This window comes from Cervus canadensis, chromosome 8 (assembly GCF_019320065.1).
Source record: "Cervus canadensis isolate Bull #8, Minnesota chromosome 8, ASM1932006v1, whole genome shotgun sequence".
Classification (NCBI taxonomy): Eukaryota; Metazoa; Chordata; class Mammalia; order Artiodactyla; family Cervidae; genus Cervus; species Cervus canadensis.
The window spans coordinates 64,643,543-64,663,761 of record NC_057393.1 but is presented as its reverse complement, the minus strand read 5'-3'; the positions used below and the strand labels follow the sequence as shown (position 1 = coordinate 64,663,761).

The following is a 20,219-nucleotide window of genomic DNA, read 5'->3' as shown; positions in this document are numbered from 1 at the left end:
TCACTTTCATGCATTGGAGAAGGAAATGGCAACCCACTCCAGTGTTCTTGCCTGGAGAATCCCAGGGACAGAGGAGCCTGGTGGGCTGCCGTCTATGGGATCGCACAGAGTCGGACACGACTGACGTGACTTAGCAGCAGCAGCAGCAGTTCAATGAAGGGAAAAAATGGAACCCCAGAGACCTCACTCTGTCTGACCTGCACCTCCACAGGCTTTAATCAAGTAAGTCTCTGACCTTGTCTTGTTCTTAACTTCTCAGCACCAGTGGTTATAATTGTTGTCTTTGGAGGAATTTACCAGGTTGGGTTCTGTTCTCTTCTAAGTGAAATGGAAGCACATTGGTGATAGTGGAATTCATTCATCTCTTTTCAGATTTTCTAAAAACTATACTTTATGATATGTGAGGTGCTTATTAGCAACTGAAACACGGACCAGAGGAAAGTCATTGCCTCTCGAATGGTTGGACTCTCCAAAATTTCACTTATTAATATAATTATCAATTCCAAGAATTCCAGTATTTTAGTCTTTATTTTAGTCTTCAAAGTAAGCACTGAATTTCCAGGCAAATATGTCTTGGTTGGGGAGATTGGTGTTAAAGTGAAGAGTAGTTTTCAAATCACTCTGTGTCTTTTTTCCAATCCTCCTTTTCAAAGGTCAAGACTCACTTTCAGCTGGAAAATAGTTTTCTTTTCTGTGCTCTGTGGTATCCAAACTTTTGGGGAAAAGGATGAGGTACATCCACCATATTACCGTCTCCCAGGCTGACAGCTTTGAGTGGTGTCACTCAAAACGGGGAAGGGATCACCTCTTCCTCACAACTCTTCTTTCTCCTCTTCTGCACAGATGCAAGCTGCCCGCTGACTGTTCATAAAGGGCCGGCAGCCCAAAGTCCATACAGTGTTGAACACAGTATCAGCCAGGGAATCACAGGCTACTTGAAAAAGATTAAGAGAAATATAAGGGTTACTATACAAGACTACCCCAAGTAGTAGTTTGAGTAATTTTGAAGAGGCAGTGTATTTCCAAGGATAACATGATACCCAGAGGAAAGTTAGAAGCAGTGACCCAAATACAGAATTTAAAAGGAAAAGAAAAAAAGATTTCTGAAAAGCTTTTTCAGAGAAGCTTCTAGCCAATCTAATAAAGCAGAACACACTTTGAGATGCCCTCCTTTTATGGGGCCTCCAGGTCAAAACCATGACTAGCAATCAGAATCTCCCACATCACTATGCTCACTCTATGGAAAATTACATTTTTTTTTCCAGAAGACTCAAATAACACTGTTATGTTTCCTATAGCTTTCCCTATTCAAGTGTGGGATAAATAACTAGGTTACTAACATTTTGTGAAAGATTTGTGCATCTGTATTCATCAGGGATATTGGCCTGTAAATTTGTGTGTGTGTGTGGTGTTCTTATCTGGCTTTGGTATAGGTAAGGCTGGCCTCATAAGACTTGTTTGGAAGTTTTCCCTCCTCTTCAATCTTTTTTTTTTTTTTTTCAGTTTGACTGCCCAGTCTTAGTTGCAGCTTGCAGAGTCTTCATTGCCACATGCAGCATCTTTAGTTGCAGCTTATGGGCTCTTAGTTGGAGATGTGGAATCTAGTTTCCTGACCAGGGATCAAACCTGGGCTTCCTGCATTGGGAGCACAGAGTCTTAACCACTGAACCACCAGGGAAGTCCTGTCTTCAACTTTTTGAAAGGCTGAGAGGGCTTCCCTGGTAGCTCAGATGGTGAAGAATCTGCCTGCAATGAGAGAGACCCAGGTTCAATCCTTGGGTTGGAAAGATTCCCTGGAGAAGGGAATGGCTACCACTCTAGTATTCTTGTCTGGAGTATCCCATAGACAGAGGAGAGGATTGGTATTAATTCTTCTTTAAATGTTGAAGCCGCTTAAATAGCCGATTAATTTTTCTTTGAATGTTGAAGCCACTTTAAAAGTGAAGCTATCTGGTTACCAACCAGGAACCTCACCTGAATCTAGAGTCCAGGGATTTTATTGGGCATCAGTTACATAGGCATATGATGCTTATGTGACTGATTTCAGTCACTGGTACTCCCAGACCCCCAGAAGGAAAGCAGGTATTCACCATAAAATACACTGATTGTATAAGCCATCTAGACCAACTGGTATAGTTTGGCTCAAGATCTTAGGCATCCAAAACATTTCATCAGTCGGAATTTTCCAAGAGTTCACTTCCCCAGAGCTGATGAAGGGCTAGTCATCAGCTAGCATGGCTAGAAAATAGCCATTTCTTGGGAATGTGCAGAGTTTTAATAACCCAGATCTTTTGGGTTAGACACTTTCTGTATGACATGGAACAGATATAACAACAGAAATCAGAGATGAGAGAGGAAATGGTAGAGAATAATGTTCTTGGCTAAATTTGAAGCATCAATTTCAAAATAATGATGCAAGTTTTTTCATGTCTTTTAGTATTTTTTGTAAATTTCAATGACTTCTCTTAAGAAATAATGCTTATTAATAATTTTTTTGAAATTCGATGTTTTTGTTAACTTCATGTAAAATTTATCTCTAATTAAATTAACATATATAGAAATTTTCCACCTTTAAAAAAAAAAAGTGAAACCATCTGATCCTAAATTTTTTGTTTGTTGGGAGATTTTTGATTACTGATTCAGTTTCCTTACTAGTAACAGTTCTGTTCAAATTTTTCTATTTCCTCATGATTCATTCTTGATAGGTTGTTTGTTTTGAGGAATCCATCTGTTTCTTCTAGGCTGTCTAACTTGTTAGTGTATAATTTTTCATAGTAGACTCTTATGGTCCTTTATATTTCTGTGATATTAGTTTTAATGTTTTCTCTTTTATTTCTGATTTTATTTTCACCTCCCTTTTTTTTATTCTTGGCAAATGTAGCTAAAGTTTTGTCTATTTTGTCTGTCTTTTTAAAAAAATCTCCTAATTTAATTGATCTTTTCTGTTGTCCTTTTAGTCTTCATTTCATTTGTTTCCACTCTGATCTTCCTTCCTTCCTTCCTTCTACAATCTTTGGACTTAATTTGCTTTTCTTTTATTGGTTCTTTGGGGTGTAAAGTTAGGTTGTTGATGTGAGATCTTATTTCTTGATGTTGACATTTATTGCTATGAACTTTCTTCTTATTAATAGAACTGCTAGGAGGGATAGTTAGGGAGTTTGGGGTTGACATGTACACACTGCCATATTTAAAATGGATAACCAACAAGGACCTACTGTAACTCAGGTACCAACAGTGAACTCTGCTCAATATTTCATAACAAACTGATTGGGAAAATAATTTGAAAAGAAAGATAAATGTATAGGTATAACTGAATCACTTTGTTGGACACTTGAAACTAGCACAACATTTTTAATCAAAAATACTCCAATATAAAATAAAAAGTTAAAAAAAATTAAAATAGATCCAAATAAGTGGAAATAAATCCATGTTCAGTGGTCAGAAAACATAATTTTAAGATGGCAGTATTCCTCAATTGGATCTACAGAGCCAACAAAAGTCTTATCAAAATTTCACCTGCCATTTCTTGAAGAAATTGACAAATTGAACCTAAAATTCATGTAGAAATGAAAGAGATACAGAATATCTGAAAAAATCTTGAACAAAGTTGAAGGACACTTCTTGATTTCAGATTTTACTACAAAATTAAAGTAATAAAAACAGTGTGGTACTGGCATAAATCAATAGAATTGAATTGAAAGTCTTGAAATAAACACTGCATTTATGACAAATTGATTTTTTTGGCAAGGGTGCAAAAACAATTTAATGTGGAAAAGAATAGTCTCTTTCAACAAATGGTGCAGGAACAAGTGGTGGGAAAGAATAGTCTTTTATTTAACAAATGGTGTATATCCATATACAAAAGAATTAAGCTGGATCTCTTTCTTACACCATACAGAAAAATTAACTAAAATGGATCATAGATTTAAATATATGAGCTAAAACAAAACTTTTAGAAGAAAACATAGTGACTTTGAGTTTGGCAAAGCCCTTTTACATATGACATCAAAAGTACAAGAAATTCAAAAGATAAAAATGGACTTAAGCAAAATGTAAAACTTCTGGACTACAAATTATATCATCAAGAAAGTGAAAAGTCAATCCATAAAATGAGAGAAAGCATTTGCAAGTCATATATCTCTTAAAAGATTTACATCCAAAATATATAAAGTGTCTTATGACTCAATAATAAAAAGAGAGCCCAATTTTAACGGTGGCAAATGAATAGACATTTCTCCAAAGCAATTATTTAATGGCTAATAAGCACATGAAAAGATGCTCAACATCATTAGCCCACAGGGAAATGTAAATCAAAACCACAATGAGATATAACTTCACACCCAATAGGGTCTATAATAAAATAGATAGATAATAACAGGTGTTGGCAAGGATGTGGAGAAATTGGAGCCTTAATACATTGCTGGTGGGAATGTGAAATGGGGTAGCTATTTTGGAAATCAATTTGTCACAAACTTAGCAAATAACCTAGAAATTCCCCTCCTAGATATATATCCAAGACAAATGAAAACATGTCACCACAAATACTTGTAAATAAATGTTCATACCGGAATTATTTATAATAGTCCAAAGTGGAGACAACCCAAATGTCCATCAATTGATGAAAGAAAACTTGTTTTATCCATATAATGGAATATTATTCAACAATTAAAAAGGAATGAAATACTGATGCACACTACAATATGGATAAACCTTACCAAATGAAAGAATCCAGTCACAGAAGACCACATATTTGTAATTCCATTTATATGAATTGTCCAGAATAGCAAATTTATAGAGACAGAAGACTAATGGTTGCCTAGAACTAGACAGGGGAACATTGTGGTGAGACTGCTAATGGCTCTGGGATTTCTTTGTGGAGTGATGAAATTGTTCTAAAATTTATTGTGGGGAGTAACTTGACCTGACCCTAGATTAGCAGCAGGCATTTTTCACCTTTTATAGGTACAGATAGAAGATAGGAAAAAAAAAAAAAAAGAAGATAGGTGCATTTACAGAGCCTCATTAATTATTCATATTTTCAAGTCTATGCACATTCACTTTAGAACAACACTCTAGACATTGACCTATAACAGGATCCAAGCTTCTTCCTGTGGCTGACTTTCCCAGTAGCATAAAGCCAGCTCTTCATAAGCCTGAATTTCAAACTTTACCATCTAAAAGTATGCAACACTAATACTTGGATATATTGTTTGGGCTTCAGAAACTAAAGAATTACAATTTTCCTAAGATAAATTAGGAAAAAGAAATTATAGAATCACTGCTAGAAGTTAGGCAGCTAAGCAGTCATTTTTAAATAATTATCCTTGAGAATATAGATAACTTTACACAAAAAGAAGATAGGTTTTTAAAAACTCTTTCTCTTACTGAGAACAAAATAAGAAAAAGAAAAAAAAAAAGCTTCAACCAAACCCCATAGACCTATACAGAATAATTCCTGATATGGAAAATTATTTAACAGTGGAATGGATAATGAAAGCCAGTTGGGCAACGCTTGTTCTGGTCTTAGAGGATAGATTTTTATCCTCTGGGAAGGCTTTGGTGTGGCCCTGTCCATCAGGAGTGGCGCCAGCAGCTCCTGGGCAGGACAGCAAGAACTTTCGTGAAGGATTGCCCAGAGTCTCCCTTCCCCCTTGCTTCATTGGTCACAGAGTTCTATAAAGAAAGATCAGTGAACTCTGATGGTCTCTTTGAGTAAAGGGGCTCTGGTTACATTTCTGTGTGAAAACGTACCATCCTCTCTGCTCACAGGTCAATGCACTTAAGATACCTACCTTCCACATTGGAGACAAAGCCCAAACTCCGTTTAAGGTCAGAGCAGATAGAGTGGAGACACCATCGGAATTTTGCATCACAACGATACTTGTTGGCACCACAAGTGTCGTAACAGACATCCAGCTGGTTGCAGCACTTGGTCATTGCTGGAATGCCCAAGTCCATCTGGAGAAAAGTGAAGGAAGAAAAGAGAAGGAAGAAAATGCCACGTTTAGACCAAGGACCTTAGGCAACCTTGCCTACCTTGTTCTCAAATTCCTGTTACAGATTCAGATCAGTTCAGAAGCACCAGATGACAGGAAAGAATACATCAAGTTGACAGTCACAGGATGCTAAGTTTTGATCTAGCCATTAGTTTAATAACTTTGAATGGCCCCTTTTTCTACTTTTTCTTTTATATTTTAGTAGTTTTCAAATTCACAGGCCACTATGGAGCTAAAAATAGAAAATCAGAAAGTGAGGCAAGAGGACAGAGCTTCAATACTTTCAAATTCAACTAAAACCTTTACTGTGTGAGATTTTTTTTTTTTAAACCAAAGATTCCAAGGCTCAGAAGTATGAAAAATTAAGCCTTAGTTCACAAAGAGGTCACCAGGATTTTGCAGGGACCCATTCCATGCAGCACTGTTTTAAGTGTGTGTATCTGTTTGTAACGTGTTGGGGAATAGAGTAGGGTATAGAACATAGTTCCTGACCACAAGGGGACTACGATCAAACAACTTCTAACATATATATACACATACACATTTATAAAGTATCCTATAAACAATTATAAATCTGTCATAAACTAAGTTCATAGACTTCCACACACAGAGATATCAAATGGGAATTTTTGTAGAGGATTATTAGATGAAGGTATATTTAAGATATAACAAGTAAAGAAAGGAAGTGATAAGTAAATCATATATAAGCAAGTCAACCAGTTTAGTCATTCAAGGGTCTTATCAAGGGTCTTTAATTATATGTACTTTTTAATTAGGGAAAAAGACAAGTTGATAGATGGCCTTGACTTCCAAAGTAACAAGTTAGATTTGATTGGGCTTCCCAGGTGGCATAATGGTAAAGAACCTGCCTGCCAATGCCAGAGACATAAGAGATGTCTAGGTTCCATCCCTGGGTTGGGAATTCCCATTCGTGTATTCATGACCTGGAAGAGGTCATGGCAACCCATTCATGTATTCTTGCCTGGAGAATCCCGTGAACAGAGAAGCCTGGTGGGCTACAGTCCATAGTGTCACAAAGAATCAGACATGACTGAAGCAACTTAGCTTGCATGCACTTGAAGAGGGAAGGGACATGGTACAATAAGTGATTAAAGAGAAGTAATCATAGGAGAACAAGATGGCGAAGGAATAGGTGGACGTGGAGTACATCTCTCTGCACGATTACATCAGGAATACACCTTTAGACACAGAGATGCATGCAGAACACCAGCTGAGAGCGGACAGGAGTACCTGACCAGTAGAAAAGAATATATAGAACCACGCAAAACTCCGTAGGATGAAGGAACTAGAGGGGAAAACAGGAGTGTTAGTAAGCCCTTGGCCAGTTGGGGAACTGAAGCAGGGATCCGATCCCTACATCAGGGCAATTGTCTGAGTCATAGGAGAAACATTTAAGGCTGAGAGTGAAAGAGCTGATCTGTGGCAGCCTAAAGGGGATGAGAATCAGACAGTCCTTGCTGCAGCCATACATACCCCGGACAGGGATGCTGGTCCCCTGGAAGGTGTAGCAGCTGGGAGCTGGAGTTTAGGGATTGTGGAGCAATACCAGGGCGAGGGCTGCTGTTGACTGCAGAGAGAAAGATGGGGGCAGGAGGGGGGTACGGATGTGAGGAAGGAGACTGTGGTGGGAAATGCCTGTGGAGGAAAGCCAGGCAGCCATGGAAGCAAGGGGATACTGCTGAGTCATGTGGAGGGGGTGGAGCCATCACCATAGCCTCTCTTTCCCCACACACCGGCATTGGTAGCTGAACAACAGAGGCTGGCCCATCAAACACCTGAGGCACTGAACTACAGAGTAGGACCCCAGCCAGGGGGGTCCCTCTATCTGCCTGATGCATCGAACAACAGAGAAAGGCCCCAGGCAAGGGAGCCCTCTAAGTCCCTGAATGGGTAGAGCTATGGAGAAAGACTGGCCAAAGAGACCTTCTGATCACCAGCAACAAGAGGGATGACCCAGAGGGATGGGATGGGGAGGGAGGGGGAAGGGGGGTTCAGGATGGGGAACACATGTAAATCCATGGCTGATTCATGTCAATGTATGGCAAAAACCACTACAATATTGTAAGTAATTAGCCTCCAACTAATAAAAATAATTGGGGGGGGGGGGAAAGAAAGTCAGAAAAAGAAAAAAGACTCTGATAGGGCCATAACTCCTGCAGCGGAGGCAGTCCGTGTCCCTGCACACTTGGCATCACCAAGGTCCCCACAAGCCAAGCAGTTGTGTCACATTCACCCTCAACTCTCACTGGGGCAGAGCTGCCACAGGCACAAAGAGTCTTGCATCTCTGTGCACAGGGTCACTTTGGTAGTGTCTGACTTTGCAACTCTGCAGACTGTGGCCTGCCAGGCTTCTCTGTCAGGGAGGGGGCTTCTCCAGGCAAGAATACTGGTGCGTATGGGCCAACACTGGTTGCCGTACCCTTCTAGAGCACTGTGTTTCCTGCTCCTCTAGCCACCAACTCCCCTGAGTACCTGGAGCTGCCAGAATCCCCGCAACCCAAGCAGCTGCACCACCTCCACACCTGGCCCTCAGAGGGGCAAACCCAAGTCCTCCAGGGAAGTCTCAGGAGCAAACCCCAGTGGGTGACCCATATCCCAAGGTGTAAAAAAAAACCACAGTTGAAATCCAGGGGCAGTGTGGCTAAGGAAGAAGACCCAAAACCTTCCCAACAGCTGTACGAGCTGCAGATTAAATCCACACAATCAACCAGGCAGACTCTGTGTCTATGGAATATGTAAAAGGTCATTGAGAGCTCCCACAAAAGAAAACACAGTAGTTCTGATAGCTGTGGACACTGGAGGCAAGAAATACAAGAGTAGGACCAGCTTAGAATTCAAAACAAGGTATGAAATCCTTCTACCAATTTTTACATGAAGCTTCTTTTCTAAAGTGAAAAAGGTAAAAGGGTTTCTGAGGGGTCTTTAAAAAATTATTACTTGTTTTTAGAGGAAGCTGATAGTTTGAGAAATAGTCAGTTGGCAAAGTGAAAAATGTTTTAGCCAGCAGCTGGTTGGCAGGGGACGATATGTGTGTGTGTGTGTGTTTACAGATTTCTATGGTGCTAATACTCCAAACATGATTGATTTAACAGTTCAGACATGAAGTCGGCCACTTGCAAAAGTCCTGAGGATACAGCAATCAGCCCTCACTGGTCAGTACCAGCTTGCTCCAGTACATCTCTAGAAAGTCTCACCAATTTGAAGAAGTCACACTTGTCTGATCTATTTCAAATTAAGTTATGCTTGGTTTGCTAAGGCTCAGCTGATGTTTGCACTGGTGACTTCAAAGTTCACTACCCAATGGCTAATCTGAGGGACAGCTGCACCTGAGAAAAGGAAATCAGATGCTTTCTTTGAAAATTATCTCCTTTTCTCTGTATCCAGTTTAAAATACTAATTATATTGCTCAACCATATTCCATAAGTAATGAGTTCCATCAGAGAGACCTCTTAGATTAGTCTTAGTCAAAACCAGTCAACTAAGGAAACAATGGTGGTGTACATACTCTTTCTGGTACCTTGAGACCCAGGAAATAGGAGCTGCAGCCATTGGGCTCCTGAGGCTTGTAGCCAGGTCTGGGCATTGGTGTCTTTCCTAGCAGGGGAAAGAGAGGAAAGAAGCAGGAAGAAGTGTTTAGAAATGAAGCATTTGGAAACATTCATCAAATAAAAATTGTGTAAAAGTATATTCAACTTTTCCTTTAAAAGTCACTGCTCATCACCGACTTAAATTAGGTGGTGATGATGACAGTGATGATATCATAAAAAAGTAATAATCTCCAGACCAGACTGGCACTTTTCTCCCAATCTTGAAAAGTTTTATGAGCATTTATTTACTAACAATTCTAACATTTCTTACATGGGTGACCTTGAAGATGAGGTCCATGGCAAAACCAAACTAAAACTTAAGGTCTCTCATTCTTCTATCCACTGTAAGACCACATACTATACACAAAGACCACCACCTGATCATACACTTAAGGGATCAGAATTAAAATAATACCACAAACATTTTTAGAATAGCTTGAAGGAAATTTTGCAAGATTCCATAAATGTAGGCAAAGCATTATTTACTAAAATACAAAGAAAACATGCCTATACAATATTGTAGTTGATTATGTCATAGAACTAAGGCAAAACTATCTGAAAAGCTTTGGATTTCTTGGTTTCTCCTCCATGGCTTTTGGGTTTTTTTATAGTCTTGCAAATATATACAGAGAAGCCTTGTCAGTGTATCAAGGGTAGTCATTACAGATAAAGATAATCTTGACCTTAGATGACCTCAGAACAGTCATCGGCAGTGAGTATTTTTATGCCATTATCCAGGTAAGAAATATAGGACTAAGAAGTTTAGTGACTTGCCTAAGTCATATAGAAAGTGAGAGGAATTGGGATATAAATCCAGTTTTCCTGTTTGTCTCCGAAACCCATGCTCTTTCCCCTCATTCCTCTGCTTCTTATAGGAGATGCAAGACATAGCAAAAGACTGAGGAAATAAGCCAAGAATTAATCCTCCAAGTGAGACACATGGCATTTCTTCTTTCTCTTCTGTAAGTTTCTCCTATCAGGTATTTTATTCTTAATTATTTTTTATTATGAACTATTTCAACACTAAAGTCAGAGAAACAAATACCTATGTACCCACTACACAGAGATAATGAATGTCAATGTTGCCAAACTTGCTATAAATTTTTTATGCTTAATTAAATGTTACAAGTATAGTTGAAGTCTCTTTACACCCCATCTTTCTGTTTTAAGTTTTAGATGCTAAGTCTATGCTTTAAAGCTCTCCCTCCTTTTATTCTTAAAAATTGTCTTGATTACTCTTGGACATTTACTCTTGCATATGAATTTGAGAGTCCACTTATTATATTCTACAAGAGACAGCATCAGGATTTTTATTGAAAATACATTGACTTTACAGATTAATTTGGAGACAACTGAATTTCTTAGAATATTCTAAATTTCCAGATATGAGCCTAATATAGCTTTCCATTTACTTAGATCTTTATGTCTTTCAATAGAGTGTTATAATTTACTCCATATGTTTATTATATCTCCTACAAACTATGTTATTCAGATGCTTAAACAAGACAGAATATCTTAATAACATCAGGATCTAAAATTAAGGCTCAGAAGGCTGGAATGATGTCTGCTCTTTTCTGGAACCGAGGCTACTTCTAACCTTCTGCTCTACCAGCCCTGGAATGTAGCCCTGGGTCCCATGATCCAAGATGGTACTTCAACCAACACATCCATATTACAAATAGCAGAATGGAAGAAGGAGGTGAAAAGGTCAGAGGCCCTCTCTTTAATAACCCATTCCAGAATATTACACACATCACCTCCTCTTACTTCCCTTTGGCCAGACTTTCATCATATGGCAACACCTACTTCAAAAGTGGGCTAGGAAATGAAGGTTTTTTTTCAATGTAGGCAGCCGTGAGCCCTGCTTGAAGTTGGAAGGAGGACTTATGAATGTAGAAAAAACAGGGACAATAAGAAGTCTCTGCCGTAGTCTGTTTGGGTATTTGTTGCTGTGGTACAATGTGTTTATAAGACAGTTGTTCAAGATAGCTCTCAGTTTTCCCTGTCCTGGTGTCTTTATACCCGTGTGTACTGTCCTGTGGTTGGTCCGTGTGACCAACAGAATATGGCAGAAATGGAAGTATGTTGCTTCCAAAATCACATTATAAAAGACTACAAACTTCTGTCATGGAAAGGTCCATGTGGCAAAGGACTAAAGCCTCCTGCTAACAGCCACATGAGTTTGGAAGGAGATCTCCAGCTTCAGTCATATCTTCAGAGGCTGTAGTATCAACAGACAGTGTGATTAGAACCCTTATTAGAAACTCAGAGCCAGAACCACCCAGAAGAGCGTCTAGATCCCTCACCCTGTGTGATACAGTAAATGTTTATTAAATGTTTGCTATTTTTAGCTGCTAAGTTTGTGGGTCACTTGTTTCTCAGCAATACTTAACTACTGCAGTTGCCATTATGATTTGAATCTTTTTTCATTACATCTTTTTCTACAACAGCTTTATTGAGATAAAATTCACATATTATATATTCACTCATTTAACATAATTCAGTGGGTTTTAGCTGTGAGACCATCACCATAATCTAGTTTTAGAACATTTTTATTATCCCAGAAAGAAACCCAATACCCATTTTTAGAAAAATCTCCATCTTTCACGTTTATCCACATTGTAGCATGTACCAGGACTTATTCCTTTTTATGTATGAATAATATTCCATTCTCTGGATCTACTACAGTTAGTTTATTCATCCACCATTAATAGACATGGTATTTGTTTCCATGGTATTTTGGTTTTTGGCTATTTGTGAATAGTGCTGCTATGATCAACTGTCTTCAAGTGTTGGTTTGAATATCTGTTTTCAGTTCTTTCGTGTATATGTACCTAAGGAGTGGAATTTGGGGGTCATATAGAAATTCTGTTTAACTTTTTGAGGAACTATCAGCCTGCTTTTTTCAGCAGCTGTACTATTTTGTATTTCCAACAGAAATATACAGAAGTTCCAATTTCTTCAGTCCTCACAGTTTAACTACAGTGTATCTATAAGTGGTCTATATATCTGGAACAATCTGAAGGCTTGGGCTCTTTCACCTCTGGAGAATTCACAGCCGTTGTCTGAATTTTTGTTTCTTCATTCTCTATAATTTCTCCTTCTGGGTCTCTTTCTGCTGAATGGTGAATCTTTTTGATCCTGTCCTTCTTGTATCTTAATCTCTCTTTTATATTTTCCCTATTTTTCCCTCTGTACTGAATTTTTATTAGCTTCATCAATTTATTTTCTACTTTACTAATTATCTCTAGGTTGACTAGCTGCTAGATTATCCGATATGTAACCCATCCACTGAATTGTTTTCTTCTGATGACTATAATTTTTATTTCTATGAGTTCTATTTAAATCTTTCAAACCTATGTATTCATTTTCATTGTTTTATTTTTTAATTACATTTTCTATCCTTTTATGTCTTTAATAATTTCAAATATTATGATTTTTTATCTCCAATCTTTGGGATGCCCTTTCATTTTTTAATGTCCACTGACTCTCCCTCATTGTGGATTATCTTTTCAAATGGTATGTAGTTGTTTTCAGAAGGGCTTGTTTTTCTAAAAGAATTCCTGTGCCCTGAGTCACATACTGCAGAGTAGTCCCTAATAGCTTTTGCTGTGTCTCTAGGAGACTGAGGATAATTGAGACACACAGGTATTTGTTAATTTCTCAGCTTGGGATACTCATACCAGGCCAACTGAAGAGATTCAGATTCCTCATCTGTACATAGAATATGCTTCAGGTAGTGATTTTTTAGTGGGTATTCATTCCTCCTCCAAGCCCCACCCCCAGGTGGAGAGAAAGCATCCTTGCTGCTTCTAATCCCTTTTAAACAGACTAGACAGTTTCCCAGGCTCTAAACTTTCTGCAGACTGTTCAATTCCAACTTCCCAAACCTTACAATTCTTCTCCTCTCTCTGTATGGTCACTAAAGCACATTCCTCAGCCCATGGAGTCAATATATAATGTTCCAGGCTGACACCTCCAAGGACCGCAGCAGCACAAGCCCCTGCTAGCACTCAGTTTTGTGTTTCCTCTTCATTTCGGGAACTTGAAGGTTTCCCTTTATTTCTTTCTAGCTTGAGTGTATATGTATTTGTTTTAATATTTAATTTCCACTCAGCCTTTCTTATTATTTGTAATGGAAGTGTCCTGCACTCGTTGACGGAGTCTGCCAGCCCACCAGTGATTCCTCCATTACTTTTCAAAGGCCTTGAGAAATATAACTTAGTATTGATACTCTACTAACTTGTTGTGTGTGTGTTGCACTGGGAGTAGGGGAATGGGTAAAGTGTATTAAATAATACTAGTAATCAAATTATACATATGGAAATAATCACACAATTAAATGCGTATTATCTCTCGGAAGTGAGACTATGGTGATTTTATTTCTTTGGGTTGTTATTTTACAAATGTTCTACTTATACTAGGTTTATAGAAATCAGGGGGAAATTTTCAGTAAACAAACAAATGTCTAAATATGATGGTGAAATTTAACTCTTTTTCTGTTCAAGGGTTTTTGCCGCAGACTCAGTCCAGTTTCCTGAGTTACCCTCTGCTTTTTTTGGACTTGATAACTCACAGAAGATAAAACTCCCAGTTTGAAAGATAATGGATCACCAATTATAGACGTGTCCTACCTGGCCTGCTATTGATGACAGTTACTTTTATTGTATTTAATGTTTCATGATAGTTGCAGAAAGTCTGTTGAGGAGTGAAGCTTGAAATAAAAATTCTAAGAAAAAAGGTGATGGTTTGAGTCCAGACAGAAATTATGTACCAGATTCGCACGTTACAGTTGGAGCAGATTTGAGTTGTGTTGAGTCTTTTCAGTTTGATGTTTTGAGTCTAGGCATCAGTTATGCACGATGTCACAAACTAGTTTTATTTTGGGTTTTGGCTACCTATAGGAGACTGACCACCTGATTTTCTGGATCAGCTTGGCAAATACTGGTCCGAGTCCAGCCCATTGGCTGTTCTTGTATAACCTGCCAGATAAAAATAATTTTTATATTTTTAAATGGTTGGGGGAAAAGTCAAAACAAGGATAATATTTTGTGACATATGAAACTTGAAATTGAAAATTTAGTGCTCATAAAAATTCTTTTCAGAACACAGCAACACTCATTCATTATGTATATTAGCCACAGATGCTTTCACGGAAAAACAAGCCAAAAACTGTTTTGATCTTGATGTGAGGATGGTCCTTTAAGCAAAACAAAAAATGCAGAAGATAAAAGGAAGTACCGATAGACTTGCTCTTGTGGAAATTTAAAACATCTGACTAAAGTGAAACACCACAAAACACTTAAAAGACAAATAAGGGAGTTAGGCATGAAATGAGAGTTCTACCAGCAGACAGGTCCACTACCTTCTGGGCCCATCCGGTTTTTCTCTCTGTCACAGTGAAAATGTCTGGGGTTTATCACCCAGGTTAAGGGTTAAGCCACACGGGAGGATGTATACTTTCTCCCCACGCAGCTGGTTCGGCAGAGGCAGCTCTGTGTTCCACTAGGGGTTGACCTAGTGGTCAGAGTGCTGAATTTGAAGTGCACATTTTGTTTCCTGCCAGAAACCCTCAAACACAGCATGAGGAACACAGCAAGGGGGCAAAACAGAACTGTGATAATTTAACTGAAGCAATAAACTCTATTCTAGTCGCTAAAACAGATTCAGTTACTGTATGAGGTCAAGTGAGCAACTTGTCCCAAAGATTTGTCTGGGACAATCCCTGTTTCAGTATTTAAAGTCCTTCGTCCCAGGAACCACCGCCCCCCATCCTGGCAAACCTCGACAGTTCATCACCTTTCCTGAGAACAACCTTTGCCCTCTAAGTCAGTAGCTCTTTCCTTTTTTCAGGCTATACATCCTCTAAGAATCTGATGAAGGCTGTGAATTCTTTGCCTGGAAAAATACACAAACTCACAGGTTCATAAAATTCTGCTCTAAAATTTCAAACAGGTAAAAAGTTCTCTAGAAAATAAGAACGCTGATGTTTAAGGATACCTGCTTTCCTAGAACTTAACCCAAGAAGAAAATTATCCTTTTATCCAAGTGTGACAGTGTGCATGATAACTTAAATCATGATATACAAGACACAGAAACTCTGCCCCAGAGACCTTCATAAAGGCACAGGATATCTAAATCATCATTTGATGATTTCTTCCAGAAGCTGAGAGGGTGTTTTCCAGCCACTAGGATTTCTGTGTTTTTTAATTTTATATTGAAAAAGAATCAGAAGAATCTGATTGCATAGTTAACTTGTTCTCTAGACCATCTTTCTCAAACATTTATAAAATTTGGTACCTGCCATGCTCTACTTGGTAGCTTGGGTCAGATGTAAAGAATCTGCCTGCAATGCAGGAGGCCAGGATACAATCCCTGGGTCGGGAAGATCCCCTGGTGAAGGGAATGGCTACCCACTCCAGTATGCTGGCCTGGAGAATCCCATGGACAGAGGAGCCTGGTGGGCTGTTCCAGTTCATGGGGTCACAAAGAGTTGGACGCAACTGAGTGACTTTCACTTTCTAACAGCACTAATTCTTATATATACAGTGTCTTTAATTCTTATAACAATCTTGCAAGATAGATATTATTAGCATTAGATATAAACATAAGGAAACAAAGGTTGAGAAAGTTAGGGAACTTGTCCAAGGTCACTAGCAATGAGATGTCCTGCACCTCCCACCCCCAGATCAAACCCTTGATTTTTTCCATCAAAGTCTGGTTCAAGGACCATTTGTGCTGTCCCGAGCACAGCCCTATTGAATCAGAATCCCTGAGGTGGGAGAGGCAATCGTGTTCACATTAGTGCAGACTCCTGAGACCAGGTGTGTGTACAATGTATGCTCTTGATTCATGTTGAATCTCTATATTTATAGCCCAATCCTTTGGTAAGTGCAGATTTTGTGTGTTAACATGAAAACAAACTGTAGGTAGAAGAAGTGTGGCAAATAGTGATGACAGGCTAGCAGGATACAAGCACAAATTGCCTGTCTGAACAACTATGGGCTGAAGTTCTTCCAGAATGATCCCTTAAATAGTGTTGTCTACTTTAGCTGCAATTTGTAATCACCTGGGAAACATTAAAAATAATGATGTCTGGGTCCAACCGAAGGAGATTCCCTTTTAATTGATTCGGACAGCAAGTGTTTTTTAGAGCTGCCCAGGTGATTCTAAGTGCTGAGTGAGGTAGGAACCACTGTTTTAAGTAGTGATAAGCACCTACCAAACGACAATTTTTCTTGTAGACTAACTGTTGCTAAATTGTTCCTCCTGGAAGAAAAGAAAAAACTGCAGTTTTTAAAGGAGTTCCCCCACCCCCACCCCAAGTGTGATCCCAGGACCCTAGCAGCAGCAGGATCACCTGGGAACTCTTAGAAACGCAGATTTTCTGGCCCCGCCCCAGACCTACCCAATCAGTATACGAGGGGTGGGGGTGAAGCAGTCTTTTTAAACAAGCCCTTAAAGGGATTTGCAGCACAGGCAAGATTGGGAGTCAGTGCTTTGAAGAAAGTGTTTTGCACAAGAAATGTGTCACAAGGCAAACTGTAAAAGAACAGTTAGTTATTAGATGTTATCTGTTCAAAAGCCTGCTTGATGCTCAATCAACTTGAGAAGATAGTTTGTACTTCTTGAGAAGATAGTTTGGGTGCAGCCTTCAGGTTCTTGGCTCTCTGCATTCCAAAGGTAACAAGGGTTAACCCCCTCTTTCCTATATGGTTTTCAGGTCCCTCTTTGGACAGGTTCCATTTTGCAGAGTGACTGGAGTTACTTGCGACCCTGTAATATCTCTGTTGACTATTCCCATCCCCCACCAGTGATTGCTGCATCGACTGACCCAGGTGGAAACTTGCACCAAACTTTGCTGAAATCTTTTAATGCCATTTTACTAGAGAAGAGGGTTTGGGTCTTGTTTCCCTAAAGAAAGAAAAAAGAAGAAAAAAAAAAAAAATCCTGCTGTTTTCTATTTGCTAAACCACAGACTTAATAAGTCTTGTGTTGCCACTAGGGAGGAAAGGAGCACCTGTGTTTATCAAATACCTGGAGTTAACCCTTTCCTGCCTCATCCATGCAAACTCGGTGAGCATGGTCTCTGTGACAAGGCATCTCTGCATTTGTCCAACACACCTTGGATGAAGACGTGGCTAGCAGTCCAGGTGGGCCCTAGCACAGGTTTACTCTATGGAATCGTCACAGAGATGCTGCAGCTTCCTTTTTTTCACTATCTCCCTCTGAGGTTAAAGCTTCTATTCTGTAAAAATTTTGGTTCTGGAATGTTAACCACAGTCTCTTAGTCACTTTCAGTTTCTAAGAAGAGATTCCCCCTGCTCAGGGATAAGAAAGGAGTGCAAGACATTGGCTGAGCCCAGCAAGTGTGTGGCTTTTTTGAGTCTCTCTCCAAGCTGAGTTTTATCTGTTGTGTCTGGAGAGAATATTTCTCAAATGTTTTCCTTCTAGGCTCAATCACCATTTTCATCTCTTAATCCCATGATGAAACATTTGATAAACTAAACAATGAAATGGATGCTGTTAGGAGACTGTGTATGCTTTCAAAAACATTTTCTTTGGAAGTTACCCCTTGCCTCCCAGCTGTAAGGTCCAGGGCCCCGCTTTCTGCTCCCATTACACTGAATTCCAGTGTGGGGGAAAGCAAGAACGGGCCTCAGGGTCTGCTGTTTTGCAGCTAGGCCTGCACGCAGCTTCCCATGTACCCTCTTTACAACTTGGGCGAGGTAGTGCTCCTACCCATTCAGTTCCACATCCAAGACCAGGCCTGAGGGGACAGTGTGGTCACTCAGGGACTGATCCCTGGTGGGCAGAGGCGGCTGGCAGATGCCCATCTTACTCACGTAAGGCCTGCCATTGCTGACTGAGGCAGGGACAGCTCTCTTGGTGTGGGGTGGGGGGTGGGGTGGGGTTGGGATGGGGTTGGGGGTGGGGGTGGGGTTAGGCAAAGTGATCAGAGACTGACACAGTTGGGAGGAAGGTGTGAACTGTATGAGAGTGAGAGGAGAATCTATTTCCAAGCTAGGCACAGAGTGACTGAGGAAGCTCAAAATTTTCCCTGAATGATCAGCTTCAGTTTTCAGCCCCAGGAGCACCTCACAAAGACATCACCTATTCGTTTTCCCCCTTGCCACCTTTTTCTAAGTATCTACCTGCCTCAAAACAAACCCATTAAAATGGTCCCAGGGGACAAGTATTGCAAAACTCCTTGGAGTAGGTTTGCCAGATAAAACACAGGAAGTGCAGTGAAATATATATTTCAGATAAACAATCAGTAATTTGTCATTATAAGCATGTTCCAAACATCTCAAATATTTTAACAAATATTGGTTGTTTATTTGAAATTGAGAGTTCACTGGGCATTCTGCATTTTAATTTTCTGAATCTGGCAACTACCCTCTAAGAAGTGGATAACAGGGAAAAAGTGCATGACAGACTGTGGCCCTGCTCAGGCTGTTCACAGGTCCACCAGCGATAGTTTCACAGGAAGGGAAACCGTTCACTCACCATATCGACACCTGTACTGACAGACGCCATTTTTCCCTCCCAGCAGCTCCAGAAAGGAATCGAAGTAGCTGTTGACAGATTCAAAGCTGCCCCGGATGTGCCGAAGGCCCCAGTCTGAATAGGACTCCTCTGCGTCAGGGCTGGTGTCGCTCTGCGCCAGGCCACCAGCCAGGCTGAGCCACAAGATCAAGAAGCTGACGGCCGGCGTCATCCTGTAGCCAGGTGGGTGCTGAGGTCCCCCCTCAAACTCCCCCAGCCAGTGTCCCGGGAAGTCCAGATACACAGCCCACCGGCCAGATGCCAGGCAGGACTGGAAAAGGGGTTACCTGGAACGCTCAATCTGTGTGTTCCCCAGAGGTGGACTTTAAACACAGCTATGGAGGTTAGGATGAGATCAGGGCAATTAGAAAGGGCAAAGGTTAGGCAGTAGGAGGGCCTATCTGGGGGACGGCTGGTGAGAGAGCGAACACTTCACAGTGGATTCCCCGGCCCTGGAGCAGGGAAGTTAGTCAGCTTCTGGAGGCATAAGTTGTGGAGCAATTGGAATTCTACCCCAGACAAGCTGGTTAACCTACAGATTAGTTACAAGTTTGGTCCCCCAGGACCAGCCTTTTGACACAAAGGACCTGGCCACACCCCTAAGCCTGTCACCTACAGATGGTGTTTAGTGAGCTACGGGAAGATGTATAAAAAGACTCAGGAAACCCCCAATGATGGTGAGTCAACAGTGGCACCTGTACCAGTGGTCTGGGTATTGTCAGAGTTTGCTCTAAGTGTCTGTGAATGCGGCATTCAGATTTAGCACCCCGCCTTCTGTGTCTGTGCCTGCTTGGCTCTCAGACTCTGTCCTCTAATCTGACAGAGCTCCCCATCATAGCCAACCTACTGCTGGGGCATTTTTGCCTCTGTATTTACAGCAGTATTTTTATTTACACTCAGCTGCACCTGGTGTATACAGGTTGAGATAGAACTTGGGGAACTCAGCACTCTTAGTGTTATTCTTCCATTGAGTTGCTTAGAAGAGAGTTTATCAGAAACACTATTTGAGATTTTAGGCTTTAAAAATGTTGACTGAAGTCTAGTGTTTTGGTGTCATCTTCAGTTT

General features: G+C 40.2%; 1 protein-coding gene and 1 long non-coding RNA gene across 5 annotated transcripts; one reads left to right on the top strand and one right to left on the bottom strand.

Annotated features, from left to right (window-relative positions):
* Positions 1-64: 64 nt before the first annotated feature.
* Positions 65-14,305, top strand: LOC122446115. The gene is made up of 4 exons (XR_006270772.1): positions 65-222; positions 9,110-9,169; positions 10,480-10,566; positions 14,113-14,305. It is a non-coding gene; the product is annotated as an uncharacterized LOC122446115 (long non-coding RNA).
* On the bottom strand, positions 510-19,476 carry PLA2G12B (phospholipase A2 group XIIB). 4 transcript variants are annotated; one of them, XM_043475934.1, is made up of 4 exons: positions 19,115-19,476; positions 9,523-9,611; positions 5,793-5,958; positions 510-934 (listed from the first exon to the last, which is right to left on the bottom strand). In XM_043475934.1, the coding sequence occupies exons 1-4, from the start codon at positions 19,323-19,325 to the stop codon at positions 813-815; spliced, it is 588 nt and encodes a 195-aa protein (XP_043331869.1). In that variant the 5' UTR covers positions 19,326-19,476; the 3' UTR covers positions 510-812. The 4 variants fall into 4 exon arrangements, with proteins under 4 accessions (XP_043331869.1, XP_043331870.1, XP_043331871.1 ...); XM_043475935.1 differs by having other exon boundaries at positions 510-931; XM_043475936.1 differs by having other exon boundaries at positions 9,535-9,611.
* Positions 19,477-20,219: the final 743 nt, after the last annotated feature.

Excerpts from the sequence above, each read along its gene's own strand:
- PLA2G12B (XM_043475934.1), bottom strand. The coding sequence starts at position 19,325 with ATGACGCCGGCCGTCAGCTTCTTGATCTTGTGGCTCAGCCTGGCTGGT. Across the intron at positions 9,612-19,114 it reads TCAGTACAGGTGTCGATATG|GAAAGACACCAATGCCCAGA; the intron begins GTGAGTGAACGG and ends TTCCCCTGCTAG. Across the intron at positions 935-5,792 it reads CTTTGTCTCCAATGTGGAAG|TAGCCTGTGATTCCCTGGCT; the intron begins GTAGGTATCTTA and ends ATCTTTTTCAAG.